The sequence below is a fragment of the Herpailurus yagouaroundi genome, unplaced genomic scaffold, assembly GCF_014898765.1.
Source record: "Herpailurus yagouaroundi ecotype Mexico unplaced genomic scaffold, PumYag 181, whole genome shotgun sequence".
Lineage (NCBI taxonomy): Eukaryota > Metazoa > Chordata > Mammalia > Carnivora > Felidae > Herpailurus > Herpailurus yagouaroundi.
Genome location: NW_024412412.1, coordinates 649,543 through 668,139, shown reverse-complemented (window position 1 = coordinate 668,139; position 18,597 = coordinate 649,543). Strand labels below are relative to the sequence as shown.

The 18,597-nt window shown below is 52.9% G+C and overlaps 1 protein-coding gene across 6 annotated transcripts in view; it reads right to left on the bottom strand.

Moving 5' to 3' along the window:
• Positions 1–18,597, bottom strand: part of DLGAP2 (DLG associated protein 2) — a 788,462-nt gene that overhangs the window by 488,393 nt on the left and 281,472 nt on the right. Inside the window, exon 1 of one of the 6 annotated variants that reach the window (XM_040489791.1) lies at positions 5,798–6,132. The exons of 4 other annotated variants lie outside the window; for them this stretch is intronic. In XM_040489791.1, coding sequence (XP_040345725.1) covers positions 5,798–5,831 — 34 coding nt within the window. In that variant the 5' untranslated portion in view covers positions 5,832–6,132. Of the gene's footprint in view, positions 1–5,797; positions 6,133–18,597 lie in introns of those variants that run through there. One more of the 6 variants, XM_040489794.1, reaches the window with a different exon arrangement.

Here is an 18,597-nt window from a genome sequence, read left to right as displayed (position 1 = left end):
AACAAGAGAAGAGACTTGTGCCTTTTCCTCCAGACGTTTATTCAGAGTGTGAGGAACCAGAGCCAGAGTACAGAGCACAGCCTCAGCCTGCCCTCCGGCCATCTCCACGGCTCACCAGGGACACAAGCCTGAAGGCCACGTCTTCACCGCAGATTTGCAGGGTTCCTGCCAGCAGTGGGTGGTAGGGGAGGGATCGCCCCCCATGCTGGCGGAGAATCCACACGGCTTCGGCTACGGCAGAGCACGCTCTGCCCCGTGGCTGGGCTCGTCTCCCCGTCGCTGGGACTTCTCAGCCCCATTTTTGCAGTGTTGTGTCTCCTCCCTGGAATCTACCACCAGTTAAGGAGGAAGGGGAGGCTCTCCCCAGGAGCCCTAAAACCACCTCCGGCAAGTCACCTCCTCCCCCAAAGCAAGGACACAATCCAGCAGGAAGGCCAAGGGAAGGATTGTGGTGGTTTACCAATCTGTCTGGGTGCGGAGGCAAGACATGAACCAGCTCATGACATGAAGTGATTTCAGGAAGAAGCTTCTGGATTTGCAAAGAGTACCGGAACACGCACAGGGCCAGAAAGACACGTTATCAAGTACAAGAAGAAAACATCTGCAAAACCAAATGTGTGTTTATTGTACTTTGACTTGAAAACCCTTGCTTCCTTCCCACGGCTACAACTGTGTGTGTGTGCATATGAATATGTGTGTGTACATGTGAGGTATGCATGCATGTGTGTGTGGATATGAGGTGTGTGCATGTGCATTGAGCGTGTGTGCATGTGTATGTGTGTGTGTACATGTGAGGCGTGTGTGTACGTGTGCATGTCAGATGTGTGCATGTTTGGGTACAGGTGAGGTGTGTGTGTGCATGTGAAGTGTGTGTGTGTGTGTGTGTGCGCATAGGGATGTGAGGTATGTGTGTGTGCACTGAGTGTGTGTGTTTACATGTGGGCATGAGGTGCGTGTACGTGTGTGTGCATGTATGTGTGTGTGTGTGTGTGTGTGTGCGCGCGCGCGCGCATATGAGGTGGGAGGTCAGTCTGGCAAAGAGGCCGCCCAGCCAAGGTCACGTCTTCCCTGAATGCTGGTGGGCTCCCACTCAATCCTACGTAAATACCGAAAGCGCCACATCACACGCCATGCCCTCGGGCAGCACTTGGCACTAACCAAGCAGCAGTGAGTGGAGAGCTGGTCGTTCCCGTATTGATCATATTTACGGTACATAGTAGCCTATTAAATGTAAGGCTCAAAATATGACACATCGCTATGCACGAACGGTGGTGTTTTTAACAAAAGACAGGGCCATGGCGAAAAAACAGTAAACGTGCATGGAGGAGAGAATGAGGCTCGGTGTCTCTCCAACACTTTGATCCCATCATTGTCTCTCTAACGAAACTCCAAGTCCAAAGTCACTTAGCCTCACCTTCCCCAGTCCCTCCAGCTCCAACAGGCTGGAGGACGGACCGCGTTCTTCTCCGTCCTTTGTGGACCCTCGTCTGGACAGACAAGCCTGGGGGCTGGGAAGGGGTTGTGGACAGTGTCTGGGAGGCCGGCGCGTGCTGGGAGGGGTGCTTCCCGCCCTCCCGGCGGGGGCAGGGTCCCCATGCGCCCCGCTTGCTGTGTCCTCTGCTCACCTGTGTGTCCACACCAGCCTCCCCCCGTCCCCACGTCACCACCCTCCATCAGCAGGGACAAACCAGCACAGCGTCCGGAGACGGAACTACTGCTGCCCAGTGATAAAACATTAGGCCGATCGAAGGGGCCTCGGTTTTCTTGTCTGCAAAATGGGCACGGGCACAGGGGTGGGCAGGACTCGTGGGTTAGCAGCTGGGTGACAGCGCAGCACGACTTTGCCATCTCGGGATGGTCCTCCCACAGCCACGCATGGCTCCACTGCCCTGTCCACGAGACGCAGTGCCCCCGAGGATGGACCCCACACACATCACCTCCCCTGACGAAGGCGCTAGCTGGCCTGTGACAATTGAGGAACCCTGATTCACCAGAAATCCCACAATGACAGGGCTGAGCTGGCTGCTGTGACCCGACTCTCAGTGGGCGTCCCGTCCTGAACCCTCACTTCTGCATCATGGAGAATACTGAGGGGAGCGTCTCGGCCGTCTGGATTGACACCTCTGGCAGGACACGGAGACGGTGTGTGGTCCAGCACACCCAGAAGGTCAACAGAGAGAGGCCCCATCAGAGCCATCCACCCGCTGTGGACAGGACAGAACGGTAAGGGGCGAGTCATGACGAGCCCAACGTAACCGCCACACAAAGGCCGGCGTGGGGCGTGGGGCGTGGGGCGTGATGCAGAAGCGACGGAACCACGGAGCTACTGCCGAGAGAGGCTGGTGCGGTCGAAGCAAAAGAAGTTTGCACGTTTCACGGGTTACAGACTGGATGGCGCGGGTGGGGGCAGAGCTCACCACGGCCCGATCGGGACCTGCCAGGGACAGTCCCCTCCCTCCCCCTGCAGCCGCTGCAGACAGCAGCTACCCCAAACCAGCTGACCTGCAGCCTTCCCAGCGGCGGGGACACAGCACGCCACACGTGCGGCCTGAAGGCGAGGTGGGGTGTGTGTCCTTCCCCACTCCATCCTGACGGGGAGCCAATGCACAGAGCCGGGCCCCCGGGCAACCCCAACTGCAACCGCGGGGAACACTGCCTGCACACAACACCCATGGGAGCCTTTGAGGCGGATGCGACACCCCAGCCGAGCCCGCCCGCCTGCCCCTCTGGGTTCTCAGGAAGGAACCCCACAAGGTGCCACCCTTTACTCAGACCAGGAGGACGGCTGACAGTCTGCAAAAGCACAGAACTCTGGGTTCCCTGGGGAACCCTGTAAAAGCACTTGGGGGCTCGGATAACAAAGACTCTGTAGGAACAATCAGGTCCTTAAGAGGAGAGCCAGGATGGAGACAGAGGGCGGTCTGTCTGAATCTGGAAAGTGTCTGTGAGTGTCTGTGGGGCAATCAGATAAAGACAAGGCAGACTCGAAATCCTTCCCATGATCCCCCGTGCACGTCGTAATTAATGAGAGGAGCGTTCTTAAGGCACGGGACCGCAACCCCCAGAAGCCCTCCTCCCCTGCCACCAGATTTAGAAGCAAAACGCTTCATGGAGTTCGATCAATGACAGAAACAGAAGATTCCTGCCAAAATACGTCGCTCTCCCTGAATGCAGTGCGTTTTTAACAAACCTATGTGGACAAGAAGGCCATTTCACAATTAGTTTTCTCTAAATAGAAATGTTGACTTTTTTCCTGAGGCGAGTCAGATGAAGATTGCTAATTTTATTACCAGTGATTATCCTGAAATAATCACGAATAAGATAATGACCCCACGATCAAATTTCTGGCAACTGCTGTATCTTTGAAAATAACTTCCTGAGTCAGAGTTTCAGACACAAGCCTTGCTGAGCACTGGCTATGTGCACAGATGCCAGGAATGAGTAACTTTGCGTTTTAAATGCAGGGGGTGCAGAAAGGAAGCCCCGGGTAGCATGTGGACGTGTGTTTATTTGGAAATACCCTGTACGTGTTGTGTACGCTGTGTGGAGGTGTCTACTTTCAACTCAAGGCCCACACACACCACGAAGATGGTGAATCCATAGCACGCTTTAGAACTTCCTTCCGCACCTCCTGGGGCGCGTGCAGGGCTGTCCTGGGCGCTCACCCCCTACTGCCCCATAGCTGGGGTCTCTAAACGAGGTGTGTGGATGTGTGTGCAGGTGCATGCGTGGTCATTTTATTCCCCCTAATAGACATTTGTGCCACTGCAGCATACGGAGGCTGAAAGGAGAGAGATGTTCTCCAAGAACCGTCCATGCGGCTGGCGTCGCAGCAACCACATCCCAGCTGCACTGACACTGTATTTTCTGGAGAATGTCAGTCTAATCCACTAATGCAAAGACTCACTCACTTAAGAAAGCTACCAGATTAAACAGTATTGAAATACAAGTGACATTGCTTTGGAAAACAGAAAGTGCTTTGAGGTTATTGATGCTGGTTTAATAAAATCAGAGTGGAGAACTAAAGCTTCTCTGCCAAAGCACACTACCCCCAAACGGCACTCAAGTTGGGGAAGATCTGATGCGGTCACCTTTAGGGAACTGGGCGTCCATCTCGCAGTGACGTGTTTCCAATCTGAACACTGCTACATCGCTTATTTTTAAGGTTATTCGCTTTTGCTTTAGCCGTAAATAAATTGAAGCAAGTTGTTTAAAAATGCGGTATTCGATGCTTGCAAAAACTTACTGGATTAGTGCCAAGGATGGGCCAGGGTCAGGCTGGGCAATCTCCTCAGCCCCGGGCAGCCGTCTGCTCTCCCTGACTGAGACCTTCCCCCCGGTGCAGCCACTGCCAGTGAGAGCCCCGCTTCCTTGCTGTGTCCGGGGGAAGCGTTCCACCCTGCGTGCAAAGCCCCCGTGCAGTGACGAGTGGTCCTGGGCAACTACCTGTTGCTAAGTACAGCGTGAGTCACAAAGCCAGGGAAGTCCCACTGACGGGTTCTCTTGTCTGAACAAATTAAAGGGCATGAAATCTTCCACATAACACGAAGTCTGAGCTTTGGGGGCAGAATTATGAATGAAGAAGTCAACATTCACCTACATGTGGGCAAACCAATAACATCTGAGTGGACATGCTCAGTTCTGTAGGGAGTATAACACCCACGGAGTAGGCGTCGTGGTCATTTATGAGAGGAACTTTCAAAACCAGCTACTGCCTAATGCCCGAGTTAATAACATACCCTTTATGGATGCTCTCTTTCACTAGGAAGGAGCCGGCCCCTACTATTTAGAGGTGTGCGCGTTTCCGCACAAGGTAAAGAAAGCACATAAAAAAATGCTAGCAAAGCAGGACAAGAAACAGAAGCAGCAGCAGCCCCCTCAGGGGACAGCTTGAGCCGCCCGCTCAACGCGCTCGAGGCACGTAGTCCCCTGGCTTCAAAGTTCCCTCTGGCGAAGCCTCCTCGGGGGTCAGGGCGGGAGGCCCAGGGGCCCGCGGGGACCCCGGTCAGAGCGCGTGCCCGGGGGCCTCCTCGAAAACCTCAGCAATTCCCACCACGGTCCAACGCCGTCACCTCTGAGGGGACGCGGGACCGCTACCTGCTCGGCACTCAACGCCGGAGTCTCCTGCCTTTGAAGAGGTTTCGGTTTTCATGGCACACAGGGCAGCTGCCTAGCACCTCCCGGAAAGCTCTCTCCTTCTCTGCCAGCCCATTGAATGCAGCTGGTAAGCGGCACAGACCCTCGCTGCGCTAGGCATCACAAAGGAAGCTGTCTTCACAGGCTTCCTTCTCCCCCTCGCTTGCACACGAACGCACGGGTGTTAACAACCACAGGTCCCTGGATTCGCTCATTCCCAAAGGGGCGCTGAACCAGCGGCGAGACCGATGCGTCCTTGCTGTCATAAACGGGGGCGACCAGAGTAGTTCCTGCATTACAAAGTGCTCTGGGGCTCGGCCACGACGGGAATAATGGGTAACTGGAGACTGAACTCGCGCTCTAGGATTACAGCGGTGTAGTTGTGGACTGCTGGGCGAGACCTCTCCCCCACACCCTCCGTGCCAATTAAGACGCTCCCGGGATGGCAGCGACTGTGTCCCCAGCTGCTGCAGGCACGGCAGCCGAGAGACAGGAGCATTTTACTTATAAAGGCAGGTGCAGCCCGGGGCCCGGAGGGAGGGCAGTGAAAAGCCGTGGTGCAAAGTACGGAGAGGCGAGCCGCTCCCGGAGGTGAGCCACCACATCCGTGCAAGCACACAGCCAGGCAGGAAAAGTAAGAAATGAGTCATCCTGGACTTACCGAGGCAGGGTTCCCGCTGCTCTGCTGGCCGCATCCAAATGCAAACAGCAGGCGGCTTCTCAGCAAACGGGGAGACGTGCGCTCGGAGAAAAGGTCCGAAATCACCGCCACGGGAGAAGGCCAGAGGCGACGGAGTGTGTGTCCGGGGACCTGGCCAGTCACAGCCGGGGCTGGCCGGCCACAGGGCTCTGCCAGACAAGTGCACTGCAGCACGGTGGCCTAGGGTTGCAATGCATGTCCCATATATTCAGGCATAACAGAAAACACGGATCTGGAGTGCTCTGCATGTGGATGTGGGGGCCGCCTGGCACACAGCAGCAGAGGGAGGCTCTCTGCTCCTAACGGAAGTAGCCACGGAGACGGACGCCTTAATTCCATGCAGTGCTATCCCCCAGGATATCAATTACAGAAAGCAGGTGCCTCTATCTCCTGTTTTTTCAGATAAATGTCTATAATCTCATTTCACAAATGATCCCTATTTAGACAGGAGCCACCTATTGTGATGATATCATTTGCTCTAGTAGCCATAAATGGACAACTTCCTAGGGAGCGTCACTGCTCTGGCGACACGGGTCTTTATAAACGTGAGTGTGCGTGGCGTTCGGAGGCCCGTCCGCCAGGCAGCTTCTACTCCTGACGCGGAATGCTCCCCATCTCCAAAGTTACAGCAGGAGAGGAGAGCCTCCCCTCCAATGGCTTGTGCGCCTCTGGACACCTCCTCCCGGGGGACAGTGCCAGTTCTGCCAGGGAGGGGAGGGGTGGGCGTGGGAGGGGGCATACCAGCACCTGTCTGTCACACGACCCCTCCACCCACCTCCACGACAGCCCCCGAAAGAGAGGAATGGGCCACTTTCCGCTGCAGCAAAGGTCTGGGCCCCGTGGCCGGTGCCCTTTAAGGCACCGGGACCGTGTCCTGCTTGGGCACACCTCACCCTCCGAAACTCCAGTCAGAGGTGGGATCAAAACCCGGAGAGGTAGTGTCCAGGGAGGCTGAGATCCCTCCAGGATCCATGCATGGAGACTATGTCACTAAAGCCGGGTTCCCACCCCGCCAAGTGGCTGTCGGGGAGCGTGTGGAATCGCCCCTGAGAGACTATTTATAAAAACCTTCGGCTTCGTCATCACGTGTGCCCACAAAGAGAGGATGGCAAGAATCCAGTGCAAAGGAAGATGCCCGAAGCTGAGTGGCCACGTGGAGATAGTAAGGAAGGCATTCAGGCAGATTTCACAATACAATCTCCCGAGATTTCCCCTGCTCTACTCTGGAGACAGGGACAGGGCAGCGGGAGAAGACAGGGTTTGCACCACACTGTTCACCGTTAATAAGACTGATTAGCGAATGAAGACCTCAGGTTTACTAAATTACACCAGCATATCACTGCGAAACGTCCCACGGGCCAGCGTGGATGCTCTGGGGTGCCAGGGGTTTCTGTCAGCATGAGTCCTGACCAACTCCCAACCCAAGTCTCCAGGGATGGAGACAGAGTGAGCCTGTGGTGGGCCTGCCTGTGCCCCTGGGAGACAGAGCTGAGGGTCCCACAACACAGGGGTGTCCATGATGCCGAGTAGGATTACAGGATTACCCAAGTGGATCGGGACTCTGAGCCTCCTTCCCAAACGAGTGAACTCCCAGTAAGCAAACCCCACCAGAGTCTGCTCCAGCAACGTGCCGGGATGCCTCAAGGAGCAGCAGCGTGGGGCCTGACCTCGGCGCGTTTCTGGAGCCTGCATCCAGAGCCGGGAGAGCCCTGCAGACAGAGGGCGGCCTCCACGGCTTACTGACGTGTCGAGTGAATCACCCTGTGGGGACATCACCTGTACCACTGGGAGGGGTGGACAGCGTCCCCCAAATCTACGTCCACATGGCCCTCAGAATGTGGCCTTATTTGGAAGTAGGGTCTCTACAAATGTAATTAAGGATCTTGAGATCCAGTCACTGTGTATTAAAATCCACTGTGCACTACATGCCATGGCGAGCAGGTGGGCATCCTTCCTAGGGAAGAGAGGACACAGAGAGGAAGGGGCAAGCCAGGGGAAGGGAGAGCCTGGTCCTCCCCCGGGGCCTCAGCAGGAAGCAGAGCCACCCACACCATGACCCCTGCCTTCAAATGCACCCATAGGAAACATCTGTGGTTCTCAGCCCCAAGTCCCAGCCTTGTTAGGGCAGCCCCAGGAAATGAAGGCAGCCGCGTATATCCCGAAAACACTCCAGTGTTTACCCTGCAGCCGGTTCCTGACCCAGAGCCTTGATCGCTGATGTCCTGAGGGGACTTTTCAAGCCCACGCCCAGGACCCCACAATGGAAGCTGCCCCCTGGATCGCCAGAGGTCCCAGCAGCTCTGCCGGCCGTCCAGCCGTCTTTCCCGCCATCTTGCTGGCCCCCCAAAGCCTGTAAGCACCTTTGAAAACTCCCACTTTGCATACAAGCGATTTATGCTGCTGATGCCAACAGAATCATCGTGACCCGTGGTCCCTGTACCTGTGTCCGCCAAGCCCCTATGTCCCCACCGGTTACAGAGGCGAGTCCACAGCTCCTGCACCAGCACAGGGAAGCACGTGGCACTCAGGTGAGGGTCTGCAGCCCACTCCCGATGACACACACAGAGGGCACATCACATGCTGGGACAGTGGTGCAGATGAGGAAGCAGACAAATGCTGTGGCTCTGTGGACAGCACGGCCTGAGCTGCGCAGCCACTCACCCGCAAAGTTTCTACTCTGTGAATGTGTCTTCTCTTCCACGTGATTTTCTTAATCACATTTCCTTTTCTCTAGCTCACTTTATCGTAAGTAAACAGAGCATATGATATATACAGCACACAAAATATGTGTTCATCGGCTGTTATCATCAAGGCTTCTGGTCAATAGTGAAATGTTAGTAGTTACATTTTGGAGGAGTCAAAGCTGTATGTGGGTTTTCGAATGCACAGGGGCTGGTACCCCAGGCTGCGCACTGATCAAGGGTCAGCAGACATCTGCCCACAGGCTGAAGTGGGAGGGCCAGGGCAGCTGGCAGGGCAGCCTTTGGGGCCAACGCTGGGACCACAGGAGATGGGGTGGAGGGAACATCACAGGGTGACAGATCGCCCCCAGAAGCAGATGGAGATAGGGGTCGAGGACAGAGGGGAGTGTCCCAGGAAACTTGGGGCTGGTCAGGGCCCAGCCCGGGGCACAGGGAGTCCTGTGGCAGTCCCTCCACAGGACAGGAGCTCTGTGTGTGTCCTCAGAAGGAGAGGCTGTCTTGAGTGAGACCGTCGACTGCCAAACGAAGGCTCGCCGCAATGGATTTATGGTTTCCGACTTATTAGCGCTTTTGGGGTAGACACAGGTGGGATCATTACCATGGGAAATGGGCGTCCAGCTGTGTTAGGTCACCTGCATGCGGCACAGCCAAGTCTGAGGAGGGGTCCTTAACTGCCACGTCTAAAGCCGTACGATCTTACATATTGTCTGAACACCGAGCTTTGTCACAAGGGACTAAGGCACTGTCATTAAGACCCAAGTCAAGGACAGGTCGAACCCCCGCACATGAGGACTAGGAAAGTCCATGTTACCATGCCCTCTCCATCAGCGTGGACTCACCTTGATGGAGCACACATGGCCACCAGGTTGTGCCAATGCCACCCGAGACGTGAGAACGGCCGTCCAGACGGACGTGCGGAGAACGGTGCCCACGGACCCAACTGGATTTCATAACCTAATGTGGGCCACACTGCCAGTCTGTGGCGTGTGGCTAAGTTGGGGCCTGTGTTGGCCAGCACTCTCCAGAGACACAGAGCTGGCAGAGAGAGACAGAGATGTGGGGATAAGAAGAACAGATTTGTTACAGGAAGGGCTCACATGGTTATGGACCCTGGAAGTCCCACTGACCACATCTGCAGACGGAGAAGTCAGCCCGAGTCTGACGGCCTGGGAGCCATGGGGGGCGGGGGGGGGGGCAGTACAAGGTGGATGCTGCCCCTTCCTCTGTGTTTCAGTCCTATACAGGCCCCCAGCAGGTGGGAGGCCAGGGAGGCTTCCTCCGCACAGACCACCGATTCCGGCACTGGTTTCTCACAGACACTGCACAGCAGGCCCAGAAACACGGTCTCACCAGCAAGCCCGGTCCCAGGCAAGGTGACCCATGAATCGAGCTTCACGGGTCCATTCGGGAAGTCAGGCCTATTCCCTAGCTAGGAGGAAACAGCAACAACCTTGGACAGCACCAGCTACATTCCAAAAGGAGGGATTTAACAAAACACCAGAAGGACACCCATAGCCAGTCAGTTAAGCCAATGCCCCAGGACAACTCGGGCCAGAGTCACTCCCTGGCCCCACGGGACCCTGACTGTGGACACAGAGAAGCTATGTGTGCAGCTCTGTCCTCTCAAAACTGCAACGATTACCCAGAGCACGCCCTCCCTGGACTTCCCTCCACAACCACACACTCTGGGGCTTTACGCCCGAGTCCTCACGAGGAGCCAAGGACCCAGAACTGGGAGAGACTGGCTGCCTGTACCTCTTCTGCTACTCCAGCCTCCAGCAGCAAAGTGTCACTAGTACTGCGTTTCACCCCATTAAATGAGAGGTTATCTTTCCTTCTGTTTCCTGTGTAGTGCATGTTAACCCCTGGTGTTAGTATCAACCGCATGGTCACAATTCTCGAAGATGAAAGGACACCAGCCGTCTGCAAACCAATCTCACTCAGAGCCGATCAGACCCAGGGGCTGTGCTGTGTGTGGCCCCAGCCACCACCCCCAGGGCTCTGCGAGTATTCAGAACAGAGATGCCTCATCTTCTTTCAGAGAGAGACACAGGCCGGCTAGCAAGTTATGGGGACAACAGAGACACTGTGGAGTTTTGAGGCACGTCACTTATGTCCACAGAAGGGAAGACTGGGCCATCAATGATTACACTCTTGTCTACACAACGGTCATGACGGACGACAGTTCAGCCAAACTGAAAACAAAGGCAGAGCCGGGACCTCTGGGTTAACGCGAACCTCCACCCAGATCACCCCGTGAGGGTTCGAACCATAACTCATTCCTGTTGTCCAGTTAGCTCTGCCAGCGCAAACCGCTGACTTCGATCTGTCTTCCCACACGTACACCCACGGGGGACTCTGCAGCTCCCGGGTGAAGACCTGCACAGGCCCGAAGGTGAAAGTCTGCAGTGATAATGTCACAACTCCAAGGCACTGTCCAGGTGCAGACGCGGCTCCGGCAGCCACTTATCACACGGGATCTGGACGATGCTCCCAGGCTCACGAGTTCTCAGCTTCAACAATCACATCATTCGCTTCTTCAAGGGGATTTGTCCTCATGACATTTTACCTCCACGCTCTGGTCGTCTTCAGTAGAAAACGGAGGCACAAAGGATTAGTCAGGGATTATAGTTCACCTCCTAGGTACCGTCGGGCATCACGGCACAGCCAACATCGGCACAGGGATTTCTGAGCTACGGGGGCTGGGCCCCGTCAGAGCTCAGTACTTCTGGAGGGCCTGTCCGCCACGCTCCGATGGACTCCAAATTCAGTGTTAACTCCAGCACAACGCTCGCAAGACTCCCACCGTCAAAGCCAGGGTGGTGGGGGGGGGGGGGGGGAGCGGCAAGGGTGCTCAGCGACCTGGAGGCCGCTGCATCATGCACGTGGGGGTCCTGCTCACTGGGAGAAACGCAATTCTTTTCCCCAGCTTGGAAACAAGATCTATTTGGAAATGGTAACATAAGTAGGAAGTGATCATCTTAATGGCATCTATAAAACACGTTTTCTTTATCTGGGGGAAAAAAAAACAATAGCCTTCACAACACAGTTATTTCTCGGGTGTTAAATCGCCAGCACCAATTTAACTCTGCTAGCACTATAGCAAATGGAGAACAAAGAATAACTCCTCGAAGTACATATCAAGACACAAGAAGATCCTAAAATTAAAACAAGAAAAATAAATACACACACACACACACACACACACACACACACACACACAAAACAGGATGGGGCCTCTGGGTGGCTCAGTCGGTGAAGCGTCCAACTTCAGCTGAGGTCATGATCTCACAAGTCCGTGAGTTTGAGCCCCGCATCGGGCTCTGTGCTGACAGCTCGGAGCCTGAAGCCTGTTTCAGATTCTGTCTCCCTCTCTCTCTCTGCCCCTCCCCTACTTGCACTCTCTCTCTCTCTCAAAAATAAATAAACATTAAAAAAAATTTTTTTAAGCAAGAGGAAAGGATGATGAGAGACAGCTGTAGTGGGCAGAAGAAGGAAGGACAGACGGAGGCCCCAGAGCCCCGTCCCCTCCTTAGGTACGGGGGTAGTTGAGTTAAATAAAACTCAAATGTACAGACTCACAGGAGTGACCCATAGGGCCTCTTGTAAAATGATTCCACATAACACATTTGATTGAAGCCACTTAATCAAAAAATTGTAACGCAAAACAGTACAGGCAGATTTTCTTAAAACATGAATTCGAGTTTTTTTTAAAACCTCTAATGTTCTAACAAGCTTCCTGAGGAAGCAACTGCATTGTGATGAACACTCCCTCCTGGCCGGAGCAGAGCCCATGTGCCCCCAGGGCCCCGATGCCAGCTATCGGCTCACCAGGATCGCACCAACCGGCACCCTTGCCCCTGACTTTGAAATATGAAGGAGCTTAGGTCCACGGAGAGTAAGTATTTCACCTCAACCCAGGATGTGAGAATCCGGGCTCAAACCCGATTGTGTGAGAGTCTGGTGCCATCCCCCCCGGGACCCCCTCAGTGGAGCCACACTGGGGTTGGTTCATGGAGCACTGGGACGGTGGCCAGCCAAAGGCGAGAACCAAAAAGGGGGTTTCTAAGGGTTGTAGGAGAATATTTGGCGTAGGGAAGAGTTTTGACAGGAATGTCTGCCAACAGGACTATTAAATAATGCATTACGGAATCTTAGCAGTGAGTACAAAGTGGAAAAGTATATTATGTGACTCGAAAACTAAACCAGATAAAGCCCTAACATATCATGGGTGCAAGAGCTGGGCCGTGTCACATTCTACGTGGGGAAGAGAAGACTCTGAGAGAACGGACGACTCTAAATCACCACGCTTACGGCTGGAAACGAAAGAGAGACGCTGGTTTGCCAGGGCAGCAAGCTGAAGTCCTGGATAGCTCACCGTCCTCTGACCGCCCTGAAACCCCCATCAGTCCCTGACGCCAGGAGAGCTGCCCCGTGCTCACAGACCGCCAGAGCCCCATCGGGTGGCGGGCCTGGTCCGCGAGCCCCTCAGCGAGCCCCATCAGTGCCCCTCTACATGTTCCGCAGACCGGATTCTTGGTAAACGTTTTGGGAAGCGGATCCTTACAAACGGCTCAAGCGCACGTGCGTCTTGTACACGTGTGACTGTCTCCCAGCGCGAGATGCCTGGGCGCCCGGCTGTGGGAGCTCACCACTCAGGTCCATGCGTGCACTTAACGCTTAGTGAAGGAAAGCCGGGGTGTCATGGGCTAAGGATACTGGTATGATTTTGCGACACAAAACACATTACTCAAAATATCTGATAATGAAAAATCTTTCTAGGTCAGATGTGTTTTCCTCACCATTTGATTACTTGGGAGGAGTTTACTCTCTGTTCCCAAAAGAGTTTTAAAATCTTGACCCTAAATATAATAGTACAAAACATAGCGCAAAACCATAAACCCAAATGTTCTACATAGTTTTAGTGTCTGAGGAGAAAATATTTGAATAAATTAAATAAAATTTAAATTTTATTTAAATTAAGCAGTCATCAGGATCTGATCATTCCTAGGCAGGCAGACCAAGAGGGGAAGGCCAAATTACTGTGTGTGTTTTATCATTCGTTCAGGAACTCCTTGGAAAAATACAACCATGTGCAGAAACACATCTTCTAACACGGTGACTCAGACTACCAGAGTGATAGCACTGATACGAAACTCGATGCTTATGAGATGGTAAAACAAGGCCCAAAGGCCTTACGATGCAGCCAGCCACACGCCTCACACTCTTGTTAAGAACGGAAGCCGGTCATTTAACACAGACAGGAAAAGAGCAACACGGTCTGTCAGCCCTGCGCGGGAACGTGCTCCCAGGTGTGGGGGGGTCCTACGCTCTGGTTTTTCTGTGTCTCTCTGGGCGCTTGTGTAGGTGTTCAAACCGGGAAAAGAGGAAAACTAATCAATACAGAAACCTTCCAAGAAACAACTTTGCGGCCAACCATCAGCTCCCGATGTTGGCACTTTTGACGATGAACAGGTCCCAGGAGTCAAATGTTAAACCTGAAACCAGGAAACCATGGAAGTCTAACACCAAATTTGTTGTAGCACCAACCACAGACTTCTTTACTCACAAAATCCCAAATAAAAGTTAAATCCCTCAAAAGGACTCTTTTCATCTTTTGGAAAATACAACCCCAACAGCACTCGGCTCTGAAAGCCTCGCGGAACAAGTTTCTACAAATAGAACAAGAGCCTATTCTGTCAAGAAGGGGAAACTACAGCAACAATAACGAAGATAAATCATTAAAATTTTGTTTCTTAAATAGTTTCTTAAATATCGTAATGATTTTTTTTGCTGCTTGCCAGCCTGCTATGGTTATTCCTTGGTTGCTATGGCGACATCCCGCTAGTTCCCAATATGTTCGCAGGAAGGCTCTGTGCCCTTTACAATTCCACCCAGGGGCTGCCCTGTCTCCCGGTGCATGTGCATTAACCAGCCTGCCCTCGGTCAGCGGGGCCCCGCGTACTGCTCCTCTGAGACAGTGTGCATCCGCGATGGGCCTTCGGGACAGAGTTTAACGTTTGCACTCACCCTCCAGGCTCCCTCTGGGCAGGTCAGACTTGCACAGCTGCTGATGATCACGCTTGTTTGGAGGATGTAGGAACCATTTATGTCACCTTGACCCTCACCAGAGTTGTAGGATGAAGGCATTTTGTAGATGAGGAACCTGAGGTCTCAAAATACTAAGTAATTTGCCCAAAGGGACTGGTTGGTCAACAGGAGAGAGAAGATCCCACGTCAGATATGATGTGGTTCCATATCATCCATGTTTCTGTTTTTAGTTTTCTGAATAACCCAAACTCACAAAACAAAACATAAAGCATCACTTTGCTGTTGCAAAAATGCAAACAGCAACATACATTATGTATGTTCCCTCGTGTCTGTAAACATACACACGTAGAAAGCTGAGGCTTGATCAAATAACAAGTCTACAATGAAAAGAAACACAAGGAAATTTATTGATTATGTCAATTTACATTTCTCTTAATAGGTTCACATATTTGCTTAACCCAGGCACTCCCTGCTTTGCTGCACAGACAGGCATGTGGGGAAAGGCACAGTTTGAATACAGAAATTGGATGAATTACAGCATTTCCAGTTTCCTGCTGGACCTGTCATCACTCAGGGTTTCACAGGACGCCTCCCAGAAATGCTAATAGCCTTTTGGAAACTGGCGTTGCACATTTCCAAGTCCATTACATGTCCCTGAGGCCACCAGGGCGCCCCTCCCTGTAAGTAACCAGGAGAAGTGCCCATGTTGCCCGTCAATCAGAAAAGGCAAACCTCCCAAACAAGCCAATTAAACACCCAAGTGGTGGTTCCCAGGCGAGCATCTAGTCCCCTCTGCCACCCTTCAGGCTCTTCCCTAGGACCTCCGAGCCTACTTCCAGGGTAAATCTCCTCCAGGAGGTGCCCCCGCCCGAGTTAGTACTTCCGCACAACACCTGGGCTGGGGTCACCACCAGTGCCATCCTCTCTTCCTCTCTGTTCCCTCCTCGAGACCCTCCTGCAAACTTTCCATAACGGTACACCCTCCACTGCTGGGCGTCCTGGTCGCCTGAAAAGTGATTTCCCTCTCCTGTTTTCTTTGAGGTCAGGGGACTTCCCCCAGCATTGGGCATGCCCCTCATGCAACCCAAGTCCTTGGGTGTGTGGAAAGGAGATGGAGGAGAGGCAGAAGAGAAGGCAACAAAAGCAAAGGACACAATTCCTGGGCAGTCAGGGGGGGCTGTCAGGCACCCTGGACAAGCTCTCTCCTGTAGATCCATGGGGGTAGGGGAGGAGAGCCAGACACACAGGTGCAATGGGTTGAGGGGACCAGCGCCCCTTCCGCCCTCACTAGGATGTCCCGGGAGCTCCGTGCCCCACGCAAGTACTCCAAGCTGAGTCACCAGGCTCCAGGGACTGGGGCCCGGCCATTATTTGCACGATGTATGCGTTGGGGGTAGGGGGTGGGCTGGTTTCTCCCTTTGCCTCCTCGGGGGGTGGGGAGGGGCACCTACCTTGGGTAGGAGGTGAATAGTGAGCATCCCACGTGCACAAATAACGTAACAGATACATTTGTGAACCACTTGCTTAAGCTCACTTGCTTTCATGAAAACAAAGCTTGTCAGAATTAAAACACAAAAAACCCGGGGCTCCTGGGTGGCTCAGTCGGTTAAGCGTCCAACTTCAGCTCAGGTCATGATCTCACAGTCTGTGAGTTTGAGCCCCGCATCGGGCTCTGTGCTGATAGCTCAGAGCCTGGAGTTTGTTTCGGATTCTGTGTCTCCCTCTCTCTCTCTGCCCCTCCCCAGCTTGCACTCTGTCTCTCTGTCTCTCTCTCTCTCTCTCTCAAAAAAATAAACATTAAAAAAATTTTTTTTTTATTTTTTATTTTATTTTATTTTTTTAATTTTTTTTTCAACGTTTTTTATTTATTTTTGGGACAGAGAGAGACAGAGCATGAACGGGGGAGGGGCAGAGAGAGAGGGAGACACAGAATCGGAAACAGGCTCCAGGCTCTGAGCCATCACATCAGCCCAGAGCCCGACGCGGGGCTCGAACTCACGGACCGCGAGATCGTGACCTGGCTGAAGTCGGACGCTTAACCGACTGCGCCACCCAGGCGCCCCAAAAAAATTTTTTTTTAAAAGAAGCAAGCATCACCTGGGGCGCCGGGCGGGTGGGGTGGGGGGCTCAGTAGGTTACGCGTTCAACTTCACAAAACTCGGGTCATGATCTCACAATTCGTGGGTTCGAGCCCCACGTCGGGCTCTGTGCTGACAGCTGGGAGCCTGGAGCCTGCTTCCGATTCTGTGTCTCCCTCTCTCTCTGCCCCTCCCCGGCTCGTGTTTTCTCTCTCTCAATCTCTCTCTCTCAAAAATAAATGAACACTAAAAAAAATTAAAAATAAAAACAAAAGAAACTTTAACAGCCTTCAGGCTGAGTCTTCCCTGTTCAGAAGTAAGTCAAGGCCCAGCGAGCTGCAGGCTTGCTCAGAGGTCCTGCTAGTGCCTGAGCAGAGGTGGCCCCAAAACCCCTTCTGTGTGTGTGTGACAACAGCCTAAAATTCTCTGTTGTCCTCTTAAACATTCTTATTACGCCATCTTAGACTGAACTGTATTAAAATAAAACCTGCACCTACGCTTTGAAAACCACACGGATTCCTCTGCATGTGCCTGTGGTACGTGCCCACCTTATCCCCGAGTATAAAGAATCTCGTATCAAGAGGGGAGGAGGCCGCATCCAAAACTACACAGGCAAGTGCTTCTTTCGGCTGAGTGCCACTTGAAAGTGCTGTCTCTACATTCCCAGAGCAGCCGGACTCTCTGGGAGGAAGAGAGTTGTAAGAACAGCAGGTGCCCTGTGTGTGGCAGTGCGCAGCCCTGACATCCTCCGGGGGCCGTGGCTGCCATGCTGCCCACGCCCGCCCTGGGACACCTCTTCCTCTGAAGCAGGGGTGTCACCGTCACCTCTCAGGCTGCAGCACAGTGTGTCAGAAGCACATAAAAATGGAAGCCTCTTTCCATCCGCTCCGCGGACCTGCTGAGAAGTCCCCAGGAACCTGCACTTGAAAGGAATTTCTGAGAAAGGAGTGAGGCATTTCAACACAAGTATGTTCTTAGATGTTGTTACTCAGAACAGCGAAAAACCGAAAGCAATTTAAATATCAAGAACAGGGACTGGGGTGAAAAAAACACTACCTGTACATGAAATACAAAGTAGCTACTAAGAACACATAAAATATTTGCAGGTATACACTTACATGATTCAGTGTAAAAGTTGGTTAATATGACATGCATTCCAGAAACTCAAGCTTGCTTTCTGAAAGCATCAGAAACGCCCGTTCATGTCCCTGTGTCCGCGCACATCTGTGTCTGTGGCTGTGTGCGCAGCGGGAACGAACGCAGCAAAGTATCGGCAGTGCTGTGTTTGAGAGAGGTCGGAGAGGGAAGGCCAGATTCATTGCTTTTTCTAAATATCCCGTATCTCCAAAGGAAACACTATTTACATAACCTGAGAGACAAACACAGTTAATTTAATTTGAACAAATAAAAGAAGAAAGTTAAGTTCCACCCTCTTGTGGCATTGGGTGAGGTGATGAGAGAGAGAGACGGGCGAACGTCTTTGCTGATGGCGTCCTGACCGGGGACGCTGCGGAGAAGCTGTGGCAAAGAACGTCCAACTGGGAAGACACGAAACTACAGAGGAGAACATGCCTTCCCATTCAACACTGACCTTTGTTTAATGTTAGTTTGCTTGTTTTGCAGGGGGTGAAGCGGGGAGAAGGGCAGAGAGAGAGAGAGAGAGAGAGAGAGAGAGAGAGAGAGAATCAATCCCAAGCAGGCTCTGTGCTGCCAGCACACAGCCCGATGTGGGGCTCAAACACACAAACTGTGAGATCACGACCTGAGCCGAAGTCAGACGCTTAACTGACTGAGCCACCCAGGCGCCCCTCAACATGTAAATTTTTAACATTACTCACAATGTCACTACAAATTTTTCCCAGTAATTTAAGAGACAATGAATATAAAATCCTTACAATATAAAAATTCAGAGACACTTGATAGTCTTTAA